This window comes from Rhopilema esculentum, chromosome 14, assembly GCF_057945365.1.
Source record: "Rhopilema esculentum isolate cy_ngs chromosome 14, ASM5794536v1, whole genome shotgun sequence".
NCBI classification, from domain to species: domain Eukaryota; kingdom Metazoa; phylum Cnidaria; class Scyphozoa; order Rhizostomeae; family Rhizostomatidae; genus Rhopilema; species Rhopilema esculentum.
This window is the reverse complement of record NC_142828.1, coordinates 4,471,199-4,482,035: the sequence shown is the minus strand read 5'-3', so window position 1 is coordinate 4,482,035 and position 10,837 is coordinate 4,471,199. Positions and strand designations below refer to the sequence as shown.

The 10,837-nt window shown below is 36.2% G+C and overlaps 1 protein-coding gene across 8 annotated transcripts in view; it reads left to right on the top strand.

The window, feature by feature from the left end:
• The window catches only part of LOC135696381 (uncharacterized), a 94,610-nt gene that overhangs the window by 13,281 nt on the left and 70,492 nt on the right, over window positions 1-10,837 (top strand). For 6 of the 8 annotated variants that reach the window (XM_089112517.1, XM_089112522.1, XM_089112519.1 and 3 more), the window contains 13 exons: window positions 202-564; window positions 1,087-1,449; window positions 1,959-2,321; window positions 2,832-3,194; window positions 3,723-4,085; window positions 4,602-4,964; window positions 5,502-5,864; window positions 6,375-6,737; window positions 7,254-7,490; window positions 8,062-8,232; window positions 8,590-8,892; window positions 9,413-9,685; window positions 10,030-10,338. In XM_089112517.1, coding sequence (XP_088968643.1) covers window positions 202-564; window positions 1,087-1,449; window positions 1,959-2,321; window positions 2,832-3,194; window positions 3,723-4,085; window positions 4,602-4,964; window positions 5,502-5,864; window positions 6,375-6,737; window positions 7,254-7,490; window positions 8,062-8,232; window positions 8,590-8,892; window positions 9,413-9,685; window positions 10,030-10,338 — 4,197 coding nt within the window. The remainder of the gene's footprint in view (window positions 1-201; window positions 565-1,086; window positions 1,450-1,958; window positions 2,322-2,831; window positions 3,195-3,722; window positions 4,086-4,601; window positions 4,965-5,501; window positions 5,865-6,374; window positions 6,738-7,253; window positions 7,491-8,061; window positions 8,233-8,589; window positions 8,893-9,412; window positions 9,686-10,029; window positions 10,339-10,837) is intronic. The other 2 variants (XM_089112521.1, XM_089112523.1) reach the window with 2 other exon arrangements.

Sequence of the window (10,837 nt, the reverse complement as noted above, 5' to 3'; positions counted from 1 at the left end):
TTATACTTGATTGATATCGGCGAATATCGATATATAGAATAGATTCTAATAACAAAGATATAGGCTGGAAATAGTACTTTAATCAAATATTCAATGCAATCCCCTTCCCCCCTGTTTGCATTCAATCTAAATTCATATTTATTTCTAGCAATGCATGACAATTCATCCAAATTAAAGTTGTCAAATTTTTTGTATTACTAGTGCCAGAAAATAGTGGGGTATGTCGATATGGTATTCAAGATGGTATTGAAAGGAATGGATGTAAGCCAGATCTGTGTCCAATTAGACTTCTGTAATCAGATGGAGAGTGTGCTGCCATTCGAAACAAGGCTTACCGGCTTGCTAAAGTCATTCGGAAACCGGATGTCTTCCTATGCAAGAAAAGCAGCAGGAACTGCCGCAAAGAAGGCAGGAAGATCCGAAAAGTCTTGTAAGATCTGCAAACAAGTGGTGAATTATGTCTCTATGGGAATAAAGACCTTCAACCAAACCGAAAAGGAAATTATTGACTCAGTTAATCAGTTCTGTACAACGTTTTCTAGAAACCAAAAACAAGATGGAGAGGTAAAGGTCTATTCAGATAAATAAAACACCACGCTTCATTTCTGAAGACAAGCATTAGCGTTTTGTGTAACAATAAGACATTTATATTCATTCTATCTCGTTATCTTCGGAAATGGCCATGCGAAGGAACCGTTGTTGTTGTTGTTGTTGTTGTTGTTGTTGTTGCTGTTGTTGTTGTTGTTGTTGTTGTTGAGAGTTAGAACTTCGCAGTATTATAAATTTGGGCGAAATTCAAGTTCTGTTCTTGTAGATTAGGCTCGTCTATTTATTTTCCCTATTGGGCTCCCTTTCATTTAAATCGTGTAAAATGAATTACGACCATTATACTTCATTGATATCGGCAAATATCGATATATAGAATAGATTCTAATAACAAAGATATAGCCTGGAAATAGTACTTTAATCAAATATTCAATGCAATCCCCTTCCCCCCTGTTTGCATTCAATCTAAATTCATATTTATTCCTAGGAATGTATGAAAATTCATCCAAATTAAAGTTGTCACATTTTTTGTATTACTAGTGCCAGAAAATAGTGGGGTATGTCGATATGGTATTCAAGATGGTATTGAAAGGAATGGATATAAGCCAGATATGTGTCCAATTAGACTTCTGTAATCAGATGGAGAGTGTACTGTCATTCGAAACAAGGCTTACCGGCTTGCTAAAGTCATTCGGAAACCGGATGTCTTCCTATGCAAGAAAAGCAGCAGGAATTGCCACAAAGAAGGCAGTAAGATCCGAAAAGTCTTGTAAGATCTGCAAACAAGTGGTGAATTATGTCTCTATGGGAATAAAGATCTTCAACCCAACCGAAAAGGAAATTATTGACTCAGTTAATCAGTTCTGTACAACGTTTTCTAGAAACGAAAAACAAGATGAAGAGGTAAAGGTCTATTCAGATAAATAAAACACCACGCTTCATTTCTGAAGACAAGCATTAGTGTTTTGTGTTACAATAGGACATTTATAATTATTCTATCTCGTTATTTTCGGAAACGGCCATACGAAGGAACCGTTGTTGTTGTTGTTGTTGTTGTTGCTGTTTTTGTTGTTGTTGTTGTTGAGAGTTAGAACTTCGCAGTATTATAAATATGGGGGTAATTCATGTTCTGTTCTTGTAGATTAGGCTCGTCTTTTTATTTTCCCTATTGGGCCCTTTTCATTTAAATCGTGTAGAATGAATTAAGACCATTATACTTGATTGATATCGGCGAATATCGATATATAGAATAGATTCTAATAACAAAGATATAGCCTGGAAATAGTACTTTAATCAAATATTCAATGCAATCCCCTTCCCCCCTGTTTGCATTCAATCTAAATTCACATTTATTTCTAGCAATGCATGACAATTCATCCAAATTAAAGTTGTCACATTTTTTGTATTACTAGTGCCAGAAAATAGTGGGGTATGTCGATATGGTATTCAAGATGGTATTGAAAGGAATGGATGTAAGCCAGATATGTGTCCAATTAGACTTCTGTAATCAGATGGAGAGTGTGCTGCCATTCGAAACAAGGCTTACCGCCTTGCTAAAGTCATTCGGAAACCGGATGTCTTCCTATGCAAGAAAAGCAGCAAGAACTGCCACAAAGAAGGCAGGAAGATCCGAAAAGTCTTGTAAGATCTGCAAACAAGTGGTGAATTATGTCTCTATGGGAATAAAGACCTTCAACCAAACCGAAAAGGAAATTATTGACTCAGTTAATCAGTTCTGTACAACGTTTTCTAGAAACCAAAAACAAGATGGAGAGGTAAAGGTCTATTTAGATAAATAAAACACCACGCTTCATTTCTGAAGACAAGCATTAGCGTTTTGTGTAACAATAAGACATTTATATTTATTCTATCTCGTTATCTTCGGAAATGGCCATGCGAAGGAGCCGTTGTTGTTGTTGTTGTTGTTGTTGCTATTTTTGTTGTTGTTGTTATTGAGAGTTAGAACTTCGCAGTATTATAAATATGGGGGTAATTCATGTTCTGTTCTTGTAGATTAGGCTCGTCTTTTTATTTTCCCTATTGGGCCCCCTTTCATTCAAATCGTGTAAAATGAATTAAGACCATTATACTTGATTGATATCGGCGAATATCGATATATAGAATAGATTCTAATAACAAAGATATAGGCTGGAAATAGTACTTTAATCAAATATTCAATGCAATCCCCTTCCCCCCTGTTTGCATTCAATCTAAATTCATATTTATTTCTAGCAATGCATGACAATTCATCCAAATTAAAGTTGTCAAATTTTTTGTATTACTAGTGCCAGAAAATAGTGGGTTATGTCGATATGGTATTCAAGATGGTATTGAAAGGAATGGATGTAAGCCAGATCTGTGTCCAATTAGACTTCTGTAATCAGATGGAGAGTGTGCTGCCATTCGAAACAAGGCTTACCGGCTTGCTAAAGTCATTCGGAAACCGGATGTCTTCCTATGCAAGAAAAGCAGCAGGAACTGCCGCAAAGAAGGCAGAAAGATCCGAAAAGTCTTGTAAGATCTGCAAACAAGTGGTGAATTATGTCTCTATGGGAATAAAGACCTTCAACCAAACCGAAAAGGAAATTTTTGACTCAGTTAATCAGTTCTGTACAACGTTTTCTAGAAACCAAAAACAAGATGGAGAGGTAAAGGTCTATTCAGATAAATAAAACAACACGCTTCATTTCTGAAGACAAGCTTTAGCGTTTTGTGTAACAATAAGACATTTATATTCATTCTATCTCGTTATCTTCGGAAATGGCCATGCGAAGGAACCGTTGTTGTTGTTGTTGTTGTTGTTGTTGTTGTTGTTGCTGTTGTTGTTGTTGTTGTTGTTGTTGTTGAGAGTTAGAACTTCGCAGTATTATAAATTTGGGCGAAATTCAAGTTCTGTTCTTGTAGATTAGGCTCGTCTATTTATTTTCCCTATTGGGCTCCCTTTCATTTAAATCGTGTAAAATGAATTAAGACCATTATACTTCATTGATATCGGCAAATATCGATATATAGAATAGATTCTAATAACAAAGATATAGGCTGGAAATAGTACTTTAATCAAATATTCAATGCAATCCCCTTCCCCCCTGTGTGCATTCAATCTAAATTCATATTTATTTTTAGCAATGCATGACAATTCATCCAAATTAAAGTTGTCACATTTTTTGTATTACTAGTGCCAGAAAATAGTGGGGTATGTCGATATGGTATTCAAGATGGTATTGAAAGGAATGGATGTAAGCCAGATATGTGTCCAATTAGACCTCTGTAATCAGATGGAGAGTGTGCTGCCATTCGAAACAAGGCTTACCGCCTTGCTAAAGTCATTCGGAAACCGGATGTCTTCCTATGCAAGAAAAGCAGCAAGAACTGCCACAAAGAAGGCAGGAAGATCCGAAAAGTCTTGTAAGATCTGCAAACAAGTGGTGAATTATGTCTCTATGGGAATAAAGACCTTCAACCAAACCGAAAAGGAAATTATTGACTCAGTTAATCAGTTCTGTACAACGTTTTCTAGAAACCAAAAACAAGATGGAGAGGTAAAGGTCTATTCAGATAAATAAAACACCACGCTTCATTTCTGAAGACAAGCATTAGCGTTTTGTGTAACAATAAGACATTTATATTCATTCTATCCCGTTATCTTCGGAAATGGCCATGCGAAGGAACCGTTGTTGTTGTTGTTGTTGTTGCTGTTGTTGTTGTTGTTGTTGTTGTTGTTGTTGAGAGTTAGAACTTCGCAGTATTATAAATTTGGGCGAAATTCAAGTTCTGTTCTTGTAGATTAGGCTCGTCTATTTATTTTCCCTATTGGGCCCCCTTTCATTCAAATCGTGTAAAATGAATTAAGACCATTATACTTGATTGATATTGGCGAATATCGATATATATAATAGATTCTAATAACAAAGATATAGGCTGGAAATAGTACTTTAATCAAATATTCAATGCAATCCCCTTCCCCCCTGTGTGCATTCAATCTAAATTCATATTTATTCCTAGGAATGTATGACAATTCATCCAAATTAAAGTTGTCACATTTTTTGTATTACTAGTGCCAGAAAATAGTGGGGTATGTCGATATGGTATTCAAGATGGTATTGAAAGGAATGGATGTAAGCCAGATATGTGTCCAATTAGATTTCTGTAATCAAATGGAGAGTGTGCTGCCATTCGAAACAAGGCTTACCGACTTGCTAAAGTCATTCGGAAACCGGATGTCTTCCTATGCAAGAAAAGCAGCAGGAATTGCCACAAAGAAGGCAGTAAGATCTGAAAATTCTTGTAAGATCTGCAAACAAGTGGTGAATTATGTCTCTATGGGAATAAAGACCTTCAACCAATCCGAAAAGGAAATTATTGACTCAGTTAATCAGTTCTGTACAACGTTTTCTAGAAACCAAAAGCAAGATGGAGAGGTAAAGGTCTATTCAGATAAATAAAACACCACGCTTCATTTTTGAAGACAATCATTAGCGTTTTGTGTAACAATAGGAAATTTATATTTATTCTATCTCGATATCTTCGGAAATGGCCATGCGAAGGAACCGTTGTTGTTGTTGTTGTTGTTGTTGTTGCTGTTGTTGTTGTTGTTGTTGTTGTTGTTGTTGTTGTTGTTGTTGTTGAGAGTTAGAACTTCGCAGTATTATAAATATGGGGGTAATTCATGTTCTGTTCTTGTAGATTAGGCTCGTCTATTTATTTTCCCTATTGGGCCCCCTTTCATTCAAATCGTGTAAAATGAATTAAGACCATTATACTTGATTGATATTGGCGAATATCGATATATATAATAGATTCTAATAACAAAGATATAGGCTGGAAATAGTACTTTAATCAAATATTCAATGCAATCCCCTTCCCCCCTGTGTGCATTCAATCTAAATTCATATTTATTCCTAGGAATGTATGACAATTCATCCAAATTAAAGTTGTCACATTTTTTGTATTACTAGTGCCAGAAAATAGTGGGGTATGTCGATATGGTATTCAAGATGGTATTGAAAGGAATTGATGTAAGCCAGATATGTGTCCAATTAGATTTCTGTAATCAAATGGAGAGTGTGCTGCCATTCGAAACAAGGCTTACCGACTTGCTAAAGTCATTCGGAAACCGGATGTCTTCCTATGCAAGAAAAGCAGCAGGAATTGCCACAAAGAAGGCAGTAAGATCCGAAAAAACTTGTAAGATCTGCAAACAAGTGGTGAATTATGTCTCTATGGGAATAAAGATCTTCAACCAAACCGAAAAGGAAATTATTGACTCAGTTAATCAGTTCTGTACAACGTATTCTAGAAACGAAAAACAAGATGAAGAGGTAAGGGTCTATTCAGATAAACAAAACACCACGCTTCATTTCTGAAGACAAGCATTAGCGTTTTGTGTAACAATAAGACATTTATATTCATTCTATTTCGTTATCTTCTAAAATTGCCATGCGAAGGAACCGTTTATGTTGTTGTTGTTGTTGTTGCTATTTTTGTTGTTGTTGTTGTTGAGAGTTAGAACTTCGCAGTATTATAAATTTGGGCGTAATTCATGTTCTGTTCTTGTAGATTAGGCTCGTCTATTTATTTTCCCTATTGGGCCCCCTTTCATTCAAATCGTGTAAAATGAATTAAGACCATTATACTTGATTGATATTGGCGAATATCGATATATATAATAGATTCTAATAACAAAGATATAGGCTGGAAATAGTACTTTAATCAAATATTCAATGCAATCCCCTTCCCCCCTGTGTGCATTCAATCTAAATTCATATTTATTCCTAGGAATGTATGACAATTCATCCAAATTAAAGTTGTCACATTTTTTGTATTACTAGTGCCAGAAAATAGTGGGGTATGTCGATATGGTATTCAAGATGGTATTGAAAGGAATGGATGTAAGCCAGATATGTGTCCAATTAGATTTCTGTAATCAAATGGAGAGTGTGCTGCCATTCGAAACAAGGCTTACCGACTTGCTAAAGTCATTCGGAAACCGGATGTCTTCCTATGCAAGAAAAGCAGCAGGAATTGCCACAAAGAAGGCAGTAAGATCCGAAAAAACTTGTAAGATCTGCAAACAAGTGGTGAATTATGTCTCTATGGGAATAAAGATCTTCAACCAAACCGAAAAGGAAATTATTGACTCAGTTAATCAGTTCTGTACAACGTATTCTAGAAACGAAAAACAAGATGAAGAGGTAAGGGTCTATTCAGATAAACAAAACACCACGCTTCATTTCTGAAGACAAGCATTAGCGTTTTGTGTAACAATAAGACATTTAGATTCATTCTATTTCGTTATCTTCTGAAATTGCCATGCGAAGGAACCGTTTATGTTGTTGTTGTTGTTGTTGCTATTTTTGTTGTTGTTGTTGTTGTTGTTGAGAGTTAGAACTTCGCAGTATTATAAATTTGGGCGTAATTCATGTTCTGTTCTTGTAGATTAGGCTCGTCTATTTATTTTCCCTATTGGGCCCCCTTTCATTTAAATCGTGTAAAATGAATTAAGACCATTATACTTGATTGATATTGGCGAATATCGATATATATAATAGATTCTAATAACAAAGATATAGGCTGGAAATAGTACTTTAATCGAATATTCAATGCAATCCCCTTCCCCCCTGTGTGCATTCAATCTAAATTCATATTTATGTCCAGCAATGTATGACAGTTTATCCAAATTAAAGTTGTCACATTTTTTATATTACTAGTGTCAGAAAATAGTGGGGTATGTCGATATGGTATTCAAGATGGTATTGAAAGGAATGGATGTAAGCCAGATATGTGTCCAATTAGGCTTCTGTAATCAGATGGAGAGTATGCTGCCATTCGAATCAAGGCTTACCGGCTTGCTAAAGTCACATGGAAACCTGATGTCTTACTATGCAAGAAAAGCAGCAGAGGTCTACCAAGATTTGCCAGCTGTTATTGAGAGATATCATAAAGTGGTATGACGCTTTGGATACTTCCTGTTGGGAGACCAACAAGATAATGTTCTTTAATAAGTGAGACACCCCGTCTTGACTTCCGCAATTATCGGATCCGCAATAATAATCAGGTTTCTTGTGCATGCTTTTTGTCTCCACGAGGTGGGTTGCAATATGCATAAATAAAACTCGCTATTTTTCGTCCCACGCACAACTTCAGTGAAAAGCTTGTTGATAAGTAAAGGCCAGGGGATAAACGAATGGAGATAAGAAAGGAGACTGGGATGAACGTATGACGAAGAGACTGGACTAGTAGAATTATCAAGCGATAAAAGACGATTTCGGTACGAATTTGCAGATAAGTCTTCGTTATAACTGAATTAGCAGCACATTTCTACAAAAATAAGATATGAACTCTGATTGGAAAAGGATTGCGAAGAAGAGAGAGTCAGCTTTTTTTTTCTCTTTTAAATTCATACAACATAGGTTGGAAAATGATTCATTCAATTCAACTATTGAATGATATCAAAGAATAACAGCAAACATTCAACTTCCATTCTCTCCCTTATCATTTGGCAATTTGCTTTTTTAGGAAAGCGGTAAAGAGGTGACCAGTAGCAGCAATGATAAAGCTTGCGAGCTGTGCAAAACAGTTACAAACATAGTTTACTATTCAGTAAAATATGCTAATTCAACCATCGAAGCCATAGAAGAAGCAATCAAAGTCATCTGCAATGCACAAGTAGGACCTGTGAAAAAATCGGTTGGTCGATTTTGATGCTATCAAATAATTTTCTTACAAAGAAAGCTTTGTCGAAGTCAGTCTGGTGGAATATTTTTTCATCAGACATCCAATTTCTTATCAATTTTTTAAGTTGAATGCCAGGAAGGTCTTTTTCACACTCGATCTTGCTTCGACTTTTGATTTACTTGAGATGCAATAGTTATTCTCTTGCTTTTCATTATCCTAACTTTGAAACACCCAAGAATTGCCATAATTTATCTTGCTTGCCCAAATACTTTAGGACTCGCACGTTCTAGCTGTTCCTTTTCGCCGTTCTCCTTGTCCATTATTTTTGTGATTGTCATGTTCACGGTAAATCTTTATTATTCGTTTTAGTGCCTGTTCTACCTATCAAAAATAGACGAGATCATCCAATACATAGAGAAAGGACTGATGCCAAATGACATTTGTGTAAAACTTGGCTTCTGCAGCAAAACAGTCCACGAAACTAACAATCTATCTTGGCAAAATGTACATGAAGAATATCAGACAACTGCAAGGTCAGTGTGCCGCATCTGCCATTCCACCGAGAGGATTGTCAAGAAAGACATGAGAACAATTGAGTCAAGTATGAGATTGATGACAAAGTTCGCCCAAATAGCTTGCATCATCCCACTAAACGAAGATGTCAAGAAAAAGGTAATTGTGCAGTAATCAGCCACTTCGGCGTTTTTTTGTTTGATCTGCTCTCTAATGTCTTTTAAGGAGTTAACTTCGAATTCCCCCGCTCTAAAGAAATTTACTTCGGAGTAAGCCTCGCTTGCTGGAAATGAGGGATTTTGAGATGCATTGTTGTTTTTACTTTGCAGTTTGAAGTAAAACATTTTTGTGATTTCCTATTGGATAGTATGTATAAAAAACATTATTTATCTTGACTGGGAACTGGTTTTAATGGATGCTAGTTTTGCAGTACTGGTACCCTGACCCTAGGAGAACGATGGTTTACTCAATTTTAGTCAAGCAACTGACCAGTTAATCTGACGTTTACCTATCTAGATTCGCTATGTATCCTGCCCTTTCAACCCAGCAAAAAACATACCTCCTTGTCGTTACCAGTTTACAGGCTACTTCATATCTCTTTGATCTTTTATCATCGCTTTTATGCAGAATGAATTATCTTGTTATGATATGTATCGAATTATGTGCCTTCTTGTTTCAGTGCTCGCATGCAGCACAAGTGCTACAGTCAGCTGAGCAATTAAGAAAACAGATACTGGATCCAAGTGAATGCAAAAAAGTCATCTGCAACAAGCCTTTTATTATTGCAATGCACATTGCAAAGAATACAAATAACCAAGTCTGCGATATATGCCGTTACGCTGAGAACATGTTGGTGAAAAGGTTTCAAAATCTCGATAAAACAATGCAGATGTCCTTGTCCGAAGTCGATAAGATCTGTGATATGATTCCTTACAGCAGTCTATCATCAAGGGTAATGCTTTTTTCTTCTAGGATGCTTGTATAATCCGAGCTCGTGTTAAGTAGAATTTTAATCCTTTCGACCGAAGTTCAGTGAGAAAAATATTGCCAGGTCACTTGGCAATCAATTTGGTATTTCAAGAATCTAAGATATGTGAATCTTTCACCTTAAAAATACAATTAAAACTACCACGATCGTTGATCTAGTTGATTCATTAAATTTTGTGTTAGACTTGACAAACGATTACAATGGAGCATTTTGCATGGCAGATTAAGTAACGACCATTGGTACAGTATGAGATTCAATTAAATTGCATTATAATGAAATTAAATAGCGTTTTCATATCACATTTCTAGTGCCACTCCTATGTCAACCGTACCAAAACTGCTTGTGACAATATTGTGGAGAAGTTGAAGTCGGCCAACTTGTGTGTCAAACTGAGATTATGTCCCAAACAGATTGAAGATGAAAAAGAGAAAGAACAGAAGACTGGAAAAGGAGGAAAAATCTTCCAGCATTTTTCCAAAGGTGATGGAGAAAACCCCATCTGCAATATCTGCGTATCATCTGTCAAAGCACTCCAAGTTAAAATGGGGAGACGCTGGAATGCACAAAAATTTGCAATGCCGTGTGCAAGATTGGAAAGGATTTCAGGAAAAAGAATTGTAAGGATATATACTCAACCGATTGGTGATGTTATATTATTTTGGTGTATATATCCCGCGTCCCGCGTCCATGAACTATAGATCCCGCGTCCATGATATATAGATCCCGCGTCCATGATATATATATCCCGCGTCCCGCGTCCATGATATATAGATCCCGCGTCCATAATATATAGATCCCGCGTCCCGCGTCCATGAAATATAGATCCCGCGTCCCAGAAAAATAATAAATTGTCTTTTGCCATGGTCTTTCTATAACATCTTTATCTATATAAATATTTATATACATAAATGTATATTTGCAATGGCTGACAGGAGGAAAATATTTTCCACAAGGGGTTCTCCCCCATGATTTCAGAGTATAGAACCAGAAACCGTGGAGACCTGCCAATTCCCAAAGTTAGGTTAGAGTATGCAAAGCGAGGTTTCTATTTCTCTGATGTCAAAAACTGGAATGATATCCCTAACAACATTCGAGAAAAAGAATCCATCGCTTGTT